This window comes from Sinocyclocheilus rhinocerous, unplaced genomic scaffold, assembly GCF_001515625.1.
Source record: "Sinocyclocheilus rhinocerous isolate Xijiao unplaced genomic scaffold, SAMN03320098_v1.1 scaffold1069, whole genome shotgun sequence".
Taxonomy (NCBI): Eukaryota; Metazoa; Chordata; class Actinopteri; order Cypriniformes; family Cyprinidae; genus Sinocyclocheilus; species Sinocyclocheilus rhinocerous.
In genome coordinates, this window is record NW_015635541.1 from 1,047,973 (window position 1) to 1,064,803 (window position 16,831).

The 16,831-nt window shown below is 35.2% G+C and overlaps 2 protein-coding genes across 3 annotated transcripts in view; one reads left to right on the plus strand and one right to left on the minus strand.

Moving 5' to 3' along the window:
• Positions 1–1,566, plus strand: part of LOC107747260 (metal transporter CNNM1-like) — a 20,145-nt gene extending 18,579 nt beyond the window's left edge. Inside the window, exon 10 of the mRNA XM_016561713.1 lies at positions 739–1,566. Within this exon, the coding sequence (XP_016417199.1) occupies positions 739–818 (80 nt within the window). The 3' untranslated portion in view covers positions 819–1,566. The remainder of the gene's footprint in view (positions 1–738) is intronic.
• Positions 1,567–5,780: 4,214 nt separating this feature from the next.
• got1 (glutamic-oxaloacetic transaminase 1, soluble) lies at positions 5,781–14,967 on the minus strand. Of its 2 annotated transcripts, XM_016561715.1 has the most exons (10): positions 14,934–14,957; positions 14,730–14,885; positions 11,646–11,827; positions 11,252–11,375; positions 10,954–11,066; positions 9,896–10,000; positions 9,417–9,567; positions 9,149–9,314; positions 8,468–8,610; positions 5,781–6,998 (listed from the first exon to the last, which is right to left on the minus strand). In XM_016561715.1, the coding sequence occupies exons 2-10, from the start codon at positions 14,836–14,838 to the stop codon at positions 6,859–6,861; spliced, it is 1,233 nt and encodes a 410-aa protein (XP_016417201.1). In that variant the 5' UTR covers positions 14,839–14,885; positions 14,934–14,957; the 3' UTR covers positions 5,781–6,858. The 2 variants fall into 2 exon arrangements, with proteins under 2 accessions (XP_016417201.1, XP_016417200.1); XM_016561714.1 differs by having other exon boundaries at positions 14,730–14,967.
• Between the last annotated feature and the right edge of the window lie 1,864 nt (positions 14,968–16,831).

The window sequence follows — 16,831 nt, forward strand, 5'->3', positions numbered from 1 at the left end:
CACCAAATACACAAAATAATGTTCTTTTTAGCAACATCATATGACCCCTTTAAATTCGGTGTATTTTCAATATACTTTGAGCTTTCTTTATATATAGATATGTTTATATATTATATATATGATTTATGTATCAACATTTTCTTAATTATTATATTACATAATATTTAATATTAATTAATTAATTTAGTATGAATTATTTTTTACAAATCTGTCTTTTATTTATTCTTTCTTGAAAGTCTAAAAAACCTTAAAACTTGAAAACCTTGAAAGGGCTTTTCAACAATTTTTCAAACATGATTACAGTTAGAGTATATTAATTTAAGTAGTACATTTACAGTAAATGAATTTAAATTCCAGTATATATAGAAAATATATAATATTTAATTTTCAATATTATTTTTTATTTTTATTTTAAATATGCATTTGTCAAGCTAACATTCAAATGATTGACAAACATTACTCTCCTGGTAAAAAAAAAAAATAGTTACGTGAATTTCAATTGATTTTATACTTGCATTCAAATTCAAATTGCAATTCTGCATCCTGTTTCAGCATTTTTACTTAAATTCTGAATGGTGCACAACCCTGCCAGAAACATGTTCTATTTGCTAAAATACAGTCTTCATCAATCAGACATTTTCATCACTTATTCATACTTATCAGTTGACAGCTTTTTTACTTCAAATATTCAGGTCAGTTCAAAACTAGGCATTTTACATTTCACTTTCTACTCTCCAGGCAACAAAAAAAGAAAGAAGTCTTGTGATGGAGATAAACCTTTGGAAGACAATCCTGAACAATCACAGGTGAAGACCTAGCATTCATTGTACGGGTTTGCTTCTCTCTTGCTCTCTCACCTGCTTCTCCCACAAATGTGAAATCTTCTGAAGCCTTCCTCTGGATCCTGAGTGAGAGAAAGCACAACCCAGTGTACAATGACCACCACAACAGATATAGCATCAGAAAACCTTGCCTTCAGGAATATACTGTTACAACAAACCTGAAATATACAACATACAGCAAGACACATGTTTTTTTTTTTTCATTGACGAGATGCTACATAACCGTTGATATACTACAGTTTTGATGGCGATTTATGATGATGTCATCTCCAGTCACTCTGGTAATGACATTGTGACCTCTGACCCCGGGCAAAGCCAGCAAGCACAAGCCTGGAGACCTGAAGCCAACCGTTTGACCAATGAGAGGGCAGAACCTTTAGTATGTCACAAAATATGGTCATCTTTCAGTAGAAACAAAGTGTTTATTGTGTGATTTTCTATCATATTAAGTGAGAGGTATTTGTCAGGCTGTGCCTGGAACTTAATCAAGATATCAGAGCACTTTGAGACAGATCAGACCCATGTATTTCATATTCTGTTGAATAGCTGAGATGTAGACAGAGAAAAAATACCTATATTAGGTAAGTGCTGTCAGAATCTTTTTTCTTTCTTCTATTTTCTGTGTTCAAAGTATGAATATTTTATGTTGATTTCTTATCATTTTGCTTTAATTTTTGCATTTCCGTTCGGCTGAGAGCACAGGATACAAAGAGAGATGGCAGTGCTAATGGTCCAAGAACATGTATTTGACAATAGATTTATTTGTTTAAAAATAATAACATTTATTATATCGGCATGCTTTTCTCAAACAGCAGTGTTATTATTGTTATTATTAGAACAGCATTGTGTTTACTGTATGAAATATAGATATTTAGGATATGCGCAAGCCATAACTTGAAAAAACTTGAAGCATTGATACTAAAATGTCACCTCAGATATATATATATAAAAATCATAAGCAATATCCAAAACATGCAAGAAGCCTATAGTATTTTGTTTTGAGCCCTTTTGAAAACGATAGAATACTTAGTAATTTACTGCAACACGCTGAAAATCTCACCCACGTTTCCTTACATAAGCATGCTGCTATGTGAATTTCATCTTCAAGCTTCATACTTCCTGTAAATTAGAGCCTTTTTTAAATGGCATTCATACTACCATTCAAAAGTTTGAGGCCAGTAAGATTTTTTTTAAGCAATTAATACTTTTATTTAGAAAGGATATGCTTTAAAGGAACACTCCACTATTTTTGAAAATAGGCTCATTTTCCAACTCCCCTAGAGTTAAACAGTTGAGTTTTACCGTTTTCGAATCCATTCAGCCGATCTCGGGGTCTGGCAGTAGAACTTTTAGCTGTAGCTTAGCATAGATTATTGAATCTGATTAGACCGTTAGCATCTCACTCAATAATGACCAAAGAGTTTTAATATTTTTCCTATTTAAAACTTGACTCTTCTGTAGTTACATCGTGTACTAAGACCGACAGAAAATGAAAAGTTGCGATTTTCTAGGCCGATATGGCTAGGAACTATACTCTCATTCTGGCGTAATAATCAAGGAACTTTGCTGCCGTACCATGGGTGCAGCGGTTTAGGTATTCGGTATTAGGTATTAGGCGATGCGTAATATCATTGCGCCTGCTGCACCCATGGTACAGCAGCAAAGTTCCTTGATTATTACGCCGGAATGAGAGTATAGTTCCTAGCCATATCGGCCTAGAAAATCGCAACTTTTAATTTTCTGTCGGTCTTAGTACACGATGTAACTACAGAAGAGTCAAGTTTTAAATAGGAAAAATATTGAAACTCTTTGGTCATTTTTGAGTGAGATGCTAACGGTGTAATCACATTCAATGATCTATGCTAAGCTACAGCTAAAAGTGCTACCGCCAGACCCGGAGATCGGCTGAATGGATTAGAAAATGGTAAAACTCAACTGGTTAACTCTAGGGGAGTTGGAAAATTAGCCTATTTTCAAAGATAGTGGAGTGTTCCTTTAAATTGATAAAAACGTGGCAGGAAATATATTTTATAATGTCACAAAAAATTATATTTGAAATAAATACTGCTTATTTGAACATCAAATAATCTTTAAAAAGCAGATATTTAATAATAAATATTAATGATAAGTAGAAATGTTTTTTTGAGCAGCAAATCAGCATATTAGATTGATTTCTGAAGGATTCTGTGACACTGAAGAATGGAGTAATGATGCTGAAAATTCAGCTTTGCACCAGAGAAATAAATTACATTTTAAAACATATTTAGAGAGAAAATAGTTATTTTAATTTGTAATAATATTTCACAGTATTAGTGTTTTTACTGCATTTTCAATCAAATAAATGCATACTTATGGAGTATGAGACTTTTTTTCATAACAAAAAATCTTACTGACCTCAAACTCTTGACCGGAAGTGTACAATCACTAAAGTATCAGAAAAATATCTGAGCTGCCATCACTGGTTCACTGCCATGACTTTCCCAGCATGCCGTGTTCATGACAAACTAACCAATCAGCTCATCCCTGCCAACAACAGGTCACATGATTACATTATGCCAGGGTATTATACATAGGATGTGTTTTGCATGAAAGGCTGTTTTTTACAGAGTATGTCGAGTTAATACCTCTCTACTGCATGCACGCAGCAGACACTGGTGATATGTAGAGACTGTTGGGCCACGAGAGACTCTTTTTGCCTCTATGCTAACAGTGACCAACCACACCACTAGGAAGTCGAACACAGAAAGCACAAAGACTGGAAACCACTGGATGTCTGTTTCTTTCCCCTTGATATTTACCCCTATATTTAATAGCAATAACCAAGCTAGCCCCTTTTATAAAGTCGCTTTGCATCTTGATGATCTGGAGTGAACTGAATGTGCCTGCTTGCTTTCAGGTCACATGGACACTTTGTGTTGTGCAATACTTTGAGCTAAAGTCAATGTACGGAGAGCACATGCTGACAGGGAAAAAGACAGAAAGAAGAGGGGGCAGCACTTTTTACGTCACTGTGCTGCATTGCAGGGTGGGCCGAGTGACGCATGCTGACGTCTGGATCAACCCCTCCAAACAAACACATCCACTGATTGACTCAGCTGCTTTAGACAAGACATCCACCAAAACGACATATTCAGTGATGTGTATATTTAAGCCTTAAACTGTGGGTATTTGCTAAAGACGTTTAGAAAATCCTCTCCAGCTTTCGCTCTCTGTACAGTGAGTTGGCCGAAGGATCGATATACGTTTCTACAGAGTTTACAAAGACTTCTATTTGAAAACACCTGATGAATTGTGTATGACTTTACAAAAAAATGATGCTCTGATTATATAAGGACATATATATAAAGAGAATATCAAATGTTCTATTAAGTCTTGATGTGGTATTTTAGAATGAGAAGTACCACAGACCTCCCAATAAATAAAGGTTTGACTCAAATTTGTCTTGGAAAGCATAATTTTTGTTCAAATGCAGTAAATGAACACTTTTAAGCAATATAGCAACACCAACGGTTTATTATGGTGTTCCTGAGCTCATCGTCCTGTTATGGAGCATCCATATCAACAAATTTCACTTCAGTTACATGAGTGAAAATAAAGCTCATTGAGGTCTAACACCTGCTGGACTATTTCAGGATGATAACCTTTGCTGGGTGTTATTTTAAGGTGGAACACATTCTTTGAATATGCTTATCATAAAGTGTGTTCTGATGCCACCAGATCAGTCTGAATCTGCTACATTGAAGGCTTATCGTCATATCTGTGCCTGTTAAATGGCAGATTCTTAAACTTTTGGCTCCCTAAAGTTAAAAATATGTTTTTTTTAATGGCTTTGCATAGAGTGAAAAGTTACTTATAGTTCACTCAAAAATGAAAATCTGAATCCGAAAATGTACTCACCTCAGGCCATCCAAGATGTAGATCTGTTTCTGTATCAGATATGGAGAAATTTTATCATTACATCACTTGCTCACCAGTGGATCCTCTGCAGTGAATGGGTGCCGTCAGAATGAGAGTCCAAACAGCTGCTAAAAACATCACAACAATCCGCAAGTAATCCATGCCACTCCAGTCTATCAACTGATGTCTTTTGACGCGAAAAGCTGCACATTTTAAAGAAACAAAACCATTTTTAAGGGTTTTTTATCTTCAAACTGTGACTTTCAGTTAAAATACGAGTCCTCTATCCATAATCAGGAGAGAAATATGCACAGATCAAGCAGAGTTTACAAGCGACAACAGTCTAGGACAGTTCTAAACAAATATGACAGTGGGTTTTGATGTGAGACAACAACAGGTACTGCTTTGTTTCTTACAAACATTCAACTTTTCACGTCACAAAATGTTAGTTAATGGACTGGAGTGGTGTGAATTACTTGTGGATTATTGTGATGTGTTTATCAGCTGTTTGGACTCTCATTCTGACGGCACCCATTCACTGCAGAGGATCCAATGGTGATCCAGTGATGTAATGCTAAATTTTTCCAAATCCGTTCTTATGAAGAAACAAACCTAGTCACAGTACGTTTAAAATTGACATGCTTATAATATGAATAGATAGAGTAAATTCTAGTGCCAATCACTCTGTGTACAGTTAATAAATCACACATTTTAAAGTAATACACCAAGGATTTATCTTTTTAAAAAATGATTTGCCAACCCTGTTATAGTCAAACTTTACAAAGTTGAACATTAAGTGGTTTTGAAAAGAATTGAAGGTGCAAAAGTAGCCTTAACTAACAAACTTCATCTCATTACTCAGTGTTTGTTTTGTTTCAGAAAAGCTGCAAACTTTCACTTTTGACCAAGTTAATGCATCCTTGCTGAAAACAAGTATTGATTTCTTAATGATACCCCAAACTTCTGAATGATACTATAAATATACTACCACTAGCCACTGGGACAAGTGACTTGTGCTAATAAAACACACCAGAAAACATGTTTGTTTACTTCATTTATTTTAATGCACTTTGATTAGTATATTTGTGCTCAACGAGTTTTAATACTCCTAGAGGTTTGATCTTTTGCGACTAAGCTGGGTGGGAGAGTAATGTACTTGGACTAATGGCTGCACATTCATTAAACGGTCCTGCAGTGCACAAATGAGCCTGAACACAACACAAGAACACAGCAGTGAAAGTGATGGACCAGAATCAGCACATTAAAAAGACATCAGAAAAAAAAAAGTGCAAAACAACGCCTGGGCTCTTCACAACCCAGAATTTCCAGAACATCAAAGATGATATTCAACCCACATATCACTTTTCTGTATAATTCACTCTCTTTCAGCTGCCAGAGATCCAATATCCCAGAATGCACCTCTTCACAGACCACAAGCCATTTAATTTGAGGTAAGAGCATCAGGAATTGACAGTTAAACACAATCTAATGCCCCCATCATTCAAGTTCTAGAGTCGTCTCTGTGTGCATGTTTTAAGAATACAGACACATAGATCATAAAACATGCACATTGTCCTTCAGTTCAGCACTCAATACAGTGAAATTTTCAGACACGATGATAAAATTCAACAAGTTAATAAAGGCTAGTTTCTACCTGTTCCACCCACTAACACAAAGGTTGCCTATAACTCTGATCCAGTCACATTAACCGGTTTAAATTTAACCTAAGACCATGAAGAATCATAAAATCAGTGAAGCTGGACCTTCAGGTTAATGAAATCCAGAGAGAGCCATTTGGTTGACTGTAAATCCCACCACAAAGTGCTTATTCATAGAAACAAGATTTAAATGAACACCACGGATAATATTTCAACATACTCTCTTCTGAAAACACAGGAGAAAGGCGAAGGGAAATATATATATATAATTATTTATATATCTTCTGGGACCGTTTCATTTCTTTATAATTACAGTTAAAATAGAATGTTGAAATGCTGATCAGCAAATTAGACCAGCAAAGCTGGTGAGTGAAGGTGTGTATTAGTGTGTGTGTGTGTGTGCGTGCGTGTCTATGTTCCTGTGGACACACACACACAAACAGGAAGTGTGGTAAAGGTGCTTATTGGACTGTAGTGACAGCCTCATGAATGGACTCGGCCACATAGTCGATGTTCTTGGTGGTGAGGCCACACATGTTGATGCGACCGCTCGCCATTAGATAAATGTGCTTTTCTTTCACCAGGTACTCCACCTGCTTAGCTGTAAAATAGAAAATAACATTTTGAAATGGTTAAGTAACATTTTATGTAAATTTGAAAAGGACACATTGCATTAATTAACAAAATATCAAACTAAGTGGCCACTGCAAACAAAATATGCCTTTTTCCATTACTAGTTTTAACCACTTTTTACAGTACTAAATTTAAATTATTTTCCCAGTGGTAATGTTTAACTATTTTCTCAGTACTAACTTTTAACTATTTTCTAAGCACTAATTTTTAACTATTTTCTAAGTGCTAGCTTTTAACTATTTTCTCAGTACTAACTTTAACCATTTTTTTTAGTATGGTTTAACTATTTTCTCAGTACTAAATTCTATTTTCTCAGTACTAGCTTTTAAATATTTTCTCAGTACTAATTTTGATCTATTTTCTAAGTACTAGCTTTTAACTATTTTCTCAAGTACTAACTTTTAACTGTTTTCTAAATACTAGTTTTAACAAATCTCTGATTACTAGCTTTTAACTATTTTTAAGTACTATCTTTCAACTATTTTCTTAGTACTAACTTGTAAACTTTTTTCTTAGTACTAACTTTTAACCTTTTTTCTAAGTAGTAACTTTTAACCATTTTAAGAACTAACTTTAACTATTTTCTCAAATAGGGTTTAACTGTTTTCTCAGTACTAACTACTATTTTCTCAGTACTAGCTTCTAACTATTTTCTTGGTAATAATTTTTAACTATTTTGAAGTACTAGTTTTTAACAATTTTCTCAGTACTAACTTCTAACTATTTTCTTTAGTACTAACTTTTAACTGCTTTCTAAATACTAGTTTTAGCTAAACTCTGATTACTAGCTTTTAACTATTTTCTTAGTACTAACTTTTAACCTTTTTTCAAAGTAGTAACTTTTAACTGTTTTAAGTACTAACTTTAACTATTTTTTCAATAGGGTTTAACTGTTTTCTCAGTACTAACTACTATTTTCTCAGTACTAGCTTCTAACTATTTTCTCTGTACTCCTTTTTAACTATTTTTAAGTACTAGTTTTTAACCATTTTCTCAGTACTAACTTCTAACTATTTTCTTTAGTACTAACTTTTAACTGCTTTCTAAATAACTGCTTTCTAAATACTAGTTTTAGCTAAACTCTGATTACTAGCTTTCAACTATTTTCTTAGTACTAACTTTTAACCTTTTTTCAAAGTAGCAACTTTTAACTGTTTTAAGTACTAACTTTAACTATTTTCTCAGTACTAACTTCTATTTTCTCAGTACTAGCTTTTAATTTTCTCAGTACTAGCTGTTAACTATGTTCTTAGCTACGAGCATTTACCTACTCTTACTTTTAAAGCCTATAGCCTAAAAGGCTTTAAATAAAGATTTGAAACCACATCAAACATTTCTCTTCAGTTGCAGTAATGTGTAATAATCAGCAGGTACGTGTATCTCCAGTGGTGAGACACGTGATGAACAGAGTGTGAAGCGCTAGGAGGAGATATTTACGGTTGAGTCCGGTGAAGCTGAACATGCCGATCTGTTCAGTGATGTGCTCCCAGGTTCCTGGAGTTCCGAGTGCTTTGAGTTTTTCCTTCAGCTGAGCACGCATGAGCAGGACTCTGTCTGCCATGGTCTTCACATTGTCCTTCCTGTAGAAAGATGGTAAAATGCCAGACTATAAATAACCCATAACTAAAACATACACATACACTGGTGAATCTCACAAAATCTGTCAAGAACACATCCAGGTCGCATTTCATCCCAAAATCTAAAAAAAAGTCCTGCACAGCCCTGCATCTAAAACAAAAGACAAATTTGATAATGCTGAGTTCCAAAATATTAATTAAACTCTCTACCATGTACAGTTTTTAACATAAGAATGAAGATTTATATATATGATGCAGAGTGGTGCTATTTTTTCTATGATCTATTATATTTTTTAAATCAGCATAAATGAAAAGCAGTGCATTTAATAATTTACAATTTAAATAATGTGTAATTGTTTTTTTTTTTCCATTACAGTAATGAAAATTAGATTTTTCTTTTAAATACACTAATGGGAATTTTGGGGAGAAATGTGTTTTCATGTAGTTTTCATGAGAATCGCTTAATTATATACTTGCACTATTAAATATGTTTTTTTTTTAACCAAACGCATGACGCTAGATTCATTTGAATTGCATTCACCATTCAGCAAAGAGTTCAGGGGTGTTGAGTGTGATGGCAACCAGACGTGCACCCTGGGACGGAGGGTTGGACCAGGTGATTCGAACGATCTTCTCCATTTGAGACAATACACGGTTCAAATTGTCTTGGTCTTTGGCTACAACAGTCAGGTTCCCCACTCTCTCATCTGTGGAGTCAGATTATTCTTTACAATCAAATGGTTCTGAACAAGGACACAGTACAAGGCATTAAAATGTCATCTCTAACATGTAACACTGGAACCACTTACTGTACAGACCGAAGTTCTTTGAAAACGACTGGGCACAGAACAATTCAAAACCTTGTGACACAAAATAGCGGACAGCCCAGGCGTCCTTATCTAAATTTCCTGAGGCAAAACCCTGATAGGCTGAATCAAAGAAGGCAAACAGACTCTTTCGCTGAAGAGAGAGATGAGAGAAGAAAAAAGTCAGATAACAACATCTCTGCCATGCAAAAATGCGTTTTAGGTAATTACAGCTCTATTGATGAACTTTTCAGGAACATTCTGTGCCCTGCATGACTCTACAGTTTTGGCTTTAGGTGATTATGCAATAGTTAACTCAGTATTTATAAAACTGCTAAGAGTTTAAACTTAGACATCGGTAGGTTGTAATTGCACGTTGTGCTTAAATGGCTTATTACATGCAATTAGGATCCATTTTTGTACCATGAGCTTCAGTGTTCTAATCTGAGTGAGATGATGTGGGGTTGTTGTGATGGTCTCACCTTCATGACATCAGCGATCTGCTTCCATTGGTCCTGGGTGGGATCTGTGCCGGTGGGGTTGTGAGCGCAGGCATGCAGCACAAAGATGGAGTGATCAGGTGCGCTCTGACAGGAAAGACATGTTTTCATTTGGACTGTATATAGCAGAGGTGTTCAAACTTTTTAACATAAAGAGCTAAAAATCTCATTTCATTTAGGGCTGTGGGCCAAAATTAAATGTTGCATTGTATCTAATTATATTAACATTAAAATACTTTTTTTATTTTTTTTTTATCAAATTCGCTTATTGTTTCTTACATTTCAATGCAAAAATAATCAAAAAAGTTATAACAAAAATATAAATAAGAAATTAAGTTATGCTTCAATGGCATTTTTTCCTTCCTCTTGTAATACGGTATAGCGAGACAAATCTAGGTTTGGGTATCTCTGGTATATAGCAAGTAAAGAAAACAAAAATACTCTACCATTGAAAAGTTTTGGTTCAGTAGGATTTTTTGATGTTTTTGAAATTATTCCCATGATGGCAAAGCTGAATTTTCAGCATCATTGCTCCAGTGTTCAGGGTCACATTATCCTTCAGAAATCCTTCTAATATGCTGATTTGCTGCTCAAGAAACATTTCTTATATTTATTTCTTCAAATGATCAATGTTCAATTTGAGCTGATTAATATTTTACTATAGGATTCTTGGATAAATAGAAAGTTCAAAAGAACAGCATTTATTTGAAATAGAATTTTTTGTAACGATGTAAAAGTTTCAAACTAGATCAATTTAATGCATCCTTGCTAAATATAAGTATTAATTTCTTATTTAAAAAATCTTTCTGACACCGAACTTAGTTAGTGTACTCTACGTTTTTAAAAATAGCATTTTTAGAGCCATTAGAAAATGCCACTAAAGCAAGACAATCTGAACTAATACCTTGAGTGTCATGCTCAACACTTCTTTTTGGGCATAATGAAAGGTTTTTAGATAACATTTATCAATTACTGATAAATAAGTAACTATGAAGAGCTTGTTTCGTTAAAGACAATGGAATTTCGAAATCACTACTAACCTCTAGGTCACCCAGAAAACCTTCCAAATCAAGTCCACGCTTCCCTGCATCCCAGTATTTGTATGGACGGATGTCCTCAAATCCAGCGTTAGAGAAAACAGCATTGTGGTTCTCTTGAATAAAAGACCACAAACTGAACTGAACATTTTAAGCATTTGAGACAATAATACATAAAAACAAAGTTAATTATTGAACTTAAGGTCAGCATGTTAAGCTCTATAAACATATACTTTATATTATATAAAATATTAGAATATTATTACAGTATTTTCCTTCTGTAAATAGATCTTGTGCTCACCCCATGTGGGTGCCGACACATAAACTGGAGTTTTTGTGTTGTCAGTTCCATTATACCAACGGCGAAGAAACTCGGCTCCGATCTTCAGAGCACCAGTGCCACCTAAACACTGCACAGCTCCTACCTGCAATACAAAAACAACAGAAACATCTACATTAGAACGATCCCACTTCAAAATGCGTAACAAGGTCCCAAATAAACTTTTTGCTAAATATGAATTTTTTTTTCTAAATTTGAATTTTTTTTGCTAAAAATGAAAATAATGATTTCTGAAGGACCATGTGACACTGGAGACTGGAGTAATGGGTTCTGAAAATTCAGGTTTGTCATCACAGGAATAAATTCCATTTTAAAACGTTTTTAAAAAAATTGGTTTTTAAGCATCTCATCTGACCCGATTGTCCTTGATGGCAGGACTGTCTTCACCCAAAGCGATCTTAGATGAGCTTGAACGAAACTCTGGCAGGCCTAGAATGGGCAGGTACTCGTGGTTCAAACTATGGTCATCAGCGATCATCTTCTCCACTTTTCTCACCACGGGCAGAACCCAAGGCTGACCTTCATCTGTCCTGTAGGCTAGGGGGAGAAAGACGATGAACATTTAAACTAGACTGCTTCAAAATACAAAGGCAAAATTTTGAATTGTACACTACCATTCAAATGTTTGGTGCAAATATTTTTAAAAGAAATTAATACTTTTATTCAACAAGAATGCATTACATTGATCAAAAGTGACAGCATATACAGGTGCATCTCAATAAATTAGAATGTCGTGGAAAAGTTCTCATGTAATACCTAAAGGAAGTGTTCTTAATCGCAATGCTGTTTTTGTCCACGGAGGTTACGGGAAACGGCTCTAATTCAGCTTTTCCATAAGCGCCACCTAGTGTCAGAGACCTATATTTACATTCAGTCTGTGTGCAGTTTCTGTCTGGCCAAAAGCGGGCCGAATTTGCATGCCCTGCTGTACATTTTGACGGGTTGATGAAAAACAAGCTTATATATATATTTCAGTGTTAGAAAACAATTTTGTTTCAAATAAATGCTGTTCTTTTGAATTTTTTATTAAATCAAAAAATAGCCAAAAACATCATGACACTGAAGACTAGAGTAATGATGCTGAAAATTCAGCTTTGCCATTACAGACATGAATTAAACGTTAAAATATAAGAAAATGGAAAACTTTAAATTGTAATATTTCACAATATAACTGTTTTTACTGTATTTTTGATCAAATAAATGCAGCCTTGGTGAGCAAGAAAGACTTATTTCAAAAACTTTTGAACAGTGGACATTTCAGCACCCTGAATTCCTATCTAATCAATATATGTCATGCATGCGTAATTGTTCCTTTTTTATCAGGCCTGTCTATAATCAGAATTTATCTGTGAACTTTCACCCAAGAGCAAAATTAGTTTATTCGACAATAACGTGTACTGTTCATGTCCTGATGCAATTCTTGAATTAAAAATCCTACACAAATACAGAACAAAATGCATCCAAATAAATTCTGTTTAAAAAGTTTTTGAATCAAAAGATTGTGAAGTGGAGCAATGATTTTAATAAATCTGCATGTTTGAATGTATCAAATATTAGATCAATGACAATGACCAGTTTATGGCGCAACTTATCCAGTTTAGTATAATTATCAGCCTTTTAAAAAATATGAGAAAAGAAGCATATTCCACACATATTTTTTGTCAACTTCTGCAGAAGTATGACAAGATGTAGTTAGACACTGTAAATGTCTTTAGGAAGCACATGAAATCAGTGTTCTGGGTTGCTCCAGAGGGATAGGCCTAATCATTTCAATCTGAGGAAAGACCACAAGTCAGGGGGAGGTGTTCCAAAACAGTCCACACACAATCATGACTCAGGGATTTTCAGTCTCAGAACCTCAGGAGTGGTGGTGTCAGCAGGGTGTCAGGAAAAGCGGAAGATAAAGATAATCCTCCCACAAACCTCTGAGGTCAAGCTCTCTAACTGGGATCAGGAATAACTACACAGCAGATGACACATGACAACTGCTTCTACACAATAATACTGTAATCTATTCATCCCCAGTTAACAGCACTGCACATGGGCCTGGTCTCCAATAGAAACGACCAATGCCGGAAGAGTAACTCTATCCTTTAATATATTTAGAAACCCTAGATGCCTCTGGAGCTAAATGCGATGACTTTAGTTTAATGTCAGATCACTGGTTTATTTAATGTGATATAATACAAGTCATTTACAATTTAACACCAATTCATTTTTTATTATATATTGTCTATATTTTAGAGTAATAGTCAAGTCATCAAAAATATGAAATGAGACCATAATGGAAAAATGGTTATTATGCAGGGACTGACCATTTTTGAGTTTGTATTAGTCTATCGATACAATATTTAAAGAGAAAATATAAACAGAAAATATAACAATTCAATATCAGATCTGTATGCATGACTTGCCTACAGTCTAAAACGATGTACATGTCATGCAGTTAAGAATATAACAGTTTAAAGGCAGAGTAAGCGATTTCTGGTAGCCAATATTGATATTTGAAATCACCAAAACAAACACGCCCCTACCCCAAAAGGGTCTTGCCCCTATTTTGATAGCTCCGCCCCACATATACGTACGCAACCCAGGCAACGATTAGTTCTGTGAAACAAAGCAAAACCAATGTTACACCATGTCTACGGACGTGAGCGGCGCGGCACAACAAATCCCCGACAGAAAACTGCTGCCAGGTTCTATTTATGACGTGCTGACACAAATTTCAAAGGGTTTTCAACGGCCCTTTGATCGCGTCCAGTGTATCTTTCTCGCGTCCAGTGTAGGCAGACTTTAGTTGTTGTAGACACGGTGTTACTCACCTATTGAGAAGAAACAAAGCAACCTCGGCGTCCGATCGCAGGCCTCCGCTCCTTGAGTTCTCTCCAGCGCTGGAAAGCTGATCCGATATTTACACGGGTCCTACTTCTTGCCTTATCGTTCCGCAGACGTTTTCCTCTTTTGTTTTTTATCCGCCATCTCTATCTTTCTGTCGCTCGGCTCGGCTAATGTCCGTCCCATGCACTGAAAGCTCTCTCCTCCACATCACGAGACGAGTAGACACGCCCCTTATTGCTGATTGGCTACAAGTTTGTTTTGCTATTCGGCCCGAATCAGTTTTCTAAAGTGTTTTTGAAAAATCACATACCCTGCCTTTAATGGAGTATATCATGTTACTGATGCTGTTATTGGATGCTCCCACCATCATAACCCTTCAAAACGAAACAGGCTATAGTTCACTCTAATTTATAAAATAGACATTTTTAAATGCAATGAGCTGCAGTGAAGCAGAACAGACAGATGTGTTCAGTTCTTATCATATATGAGGCATACTGTTGTCAGAGAAGATAACAGTGTGTGCATGGACACACTGACATTCATATTCGTATATTCTGATATACACGTGTGTGTATGTGTTGATATAAAGCGCATCTCTCACCTCCGACTCCCAGATTCACCTTGCTGGGATTCTGATCTTCACGGAAATCTGCTGTCAGTTTAAACACTGCGACAGGAGCAGCTTGCGGGACTTCACCAAATATCGACATGATATTGTGTTAATATTTCTACAAATTATGAGCGAGAAGAAGGAGACTGATACGCAAGTACCACTGGATTGAAGTGCGGTGTGATGGAGACAGACAGACTTTAACCTTCAGATGTGAGATTTGGGCAATGGAGGACAGGCGTGTCTAAACTAACCAATAGAAACCCAGAAGTTTATGGTCGACTCGAAGATTACCCAATCATCTTTTAGCACTGGGAGGTCAAGCCGCTACGTCATCAAAGAACGCGCTCGACAACACTGCGGGGACCAATGACAACTCGAAAGTGTAAGAGCGACGTGCCTTTTGACCAATGATAAAGTAGAGAGGGCGGGCTACTTTTGCTTCAATAGGCAGCGTTGTGTTCATTCACACCCACACAGTCATTTGAGTTCCATATCCAGACATCTGGATCATATTTGAAGTTGTGTAATTTATGGCTGTTATCTGCTTTTACGAAAACAAAAGTTTCATAATATCCTGCTTAGTTCACTTTAATGATGTTATTAGTACTCTGTACTTCCACCTTCCACCAGATATCAATCAAAAACTGCTGAATTTGATATTGCTCTCAAATTACAACACAGTAAGTTTATATAAATGTGGTTAAATATCACTCCTCGCAAATTTAATAGAAGAAATAGAGCACCTGTTTTGGATAGACTTCACAAATAATAATAATTATATTAATAATTGCAAAAACTAAACCTTAAATTTGTTAAAATTGTACAACTTTTAATGCATTCCAAATGTATGTAAATATCCTTTACATTGTATTATTATTAATGCTTAATTGCTGGTAGCCTATATCATATCATATCATATCATATCCTTTTTATATTATGTATTTATTCTATACCATAGACTGCAAACAACAGGGTATATATACATGTTTTTTTTTTTTGTACATAGGCAAATACAAATACATTTAGAGAAGAAAAAAAGATTTGTATGTCATGTCCCTTTGAGGCCACAAGGTGGTGGTCTAAGCTTTTCATACTGTCCCACACATAAACACTTATGATGTTTTAAGGTCTCTAATGGAATCATAATTCAAGGCCCAAGAGGAAAAATGGAAACATGAGCTGTTCTGTGGTATTTATATCATGAAGGTCTCTAAAAATGTATGTTCAGACAACATGTGACCTCTTGTTCACTACTTTTCGATTATTTCTTTCATAATACTTATTTTGGAGTTTGCTAAAAATTGATCATAATACATTTAAACTTCAAAAACGTTAAAGAAGTTTTATTGTTTGTTTGTTTTTGATAATGAGCTTTTAAAGGATATATTTCAATTGTCAGGATAGGTACTGTTTGAAAGCCACTCCAGGCAGCCTGTATATGGTGTATCCTAAAAATGTAGATTTTTGTCAGCTTAAGAGATTGCATGCTTTTACTTCTCTTGACCTGCTATTAGCGAAAGATACGAACCTGAAAAAGATATGAAACTGCCATCTCCCTCTTAGAGAGAGTGGCAGCACCATCAGATAACTTATCAACCTCAAATCACCTGCACAACCCAGACCTGTATTTCAAGTACTGTGATTGTTTTGTGTGAGAAAGTGAGCAAATCATTTAAATAACTTGCAGAATCCTAGGATTTTAATTATTAAATTATGCGAACATGGAAATAATTTTTTCTACTTCTCAACAAAATAAATAAATAAAGGTTTCCGAAAGGGGGGTTTCACAATAATACCACAGAGAAGTTATTTTTGGTCCCCCAAAGAACCTTTCAGTGAAAAGTTCTTAAAATAAAATTTTTTTGTTAGTTTAAAGAACATTTTAAAGGGGTCATATGATGCGATTTAAATTTTTCCTTTCTCTTTGGAGTGTTACAAGCTCTTGGTGCATAAAGAAGATCTGTAACGTTGCAAAGACTAAAGTCTCAAATCCAAAAATCCAAAGAGATATTCTTTATAAAAGTTAAGAGTCAACCACGCCTACCTAAAACGGCTCGTTCTAACACGCCCCCACATACCTACATCACGAT

Excerpts from the sequence above, each read along its gene's own strand:
- got1 (XM_016561714.1), bottom strand. The coding sequence starts at position 14,838 with ATGTCGATATTTGGTGAAGTCCCGCAAGCTGCTCCTGTCGCAGTGTTT. Across the intron at positions 11,376-11,645 it reads CTGCCATCAAGGACAATCGG|GTAGGAGCTGTGCAGTGTTT; the intron begins GTCAGATGAGAT and ends TTTGTATTGCAG. Across the intron at positions 6,999-8,467 it reads CAGCTTCACCGGACTCAACC|CTAAGCAGGTGGAGTACCTG; the intron begins GTAAATATCTCC and ends TCTATTTTACAG.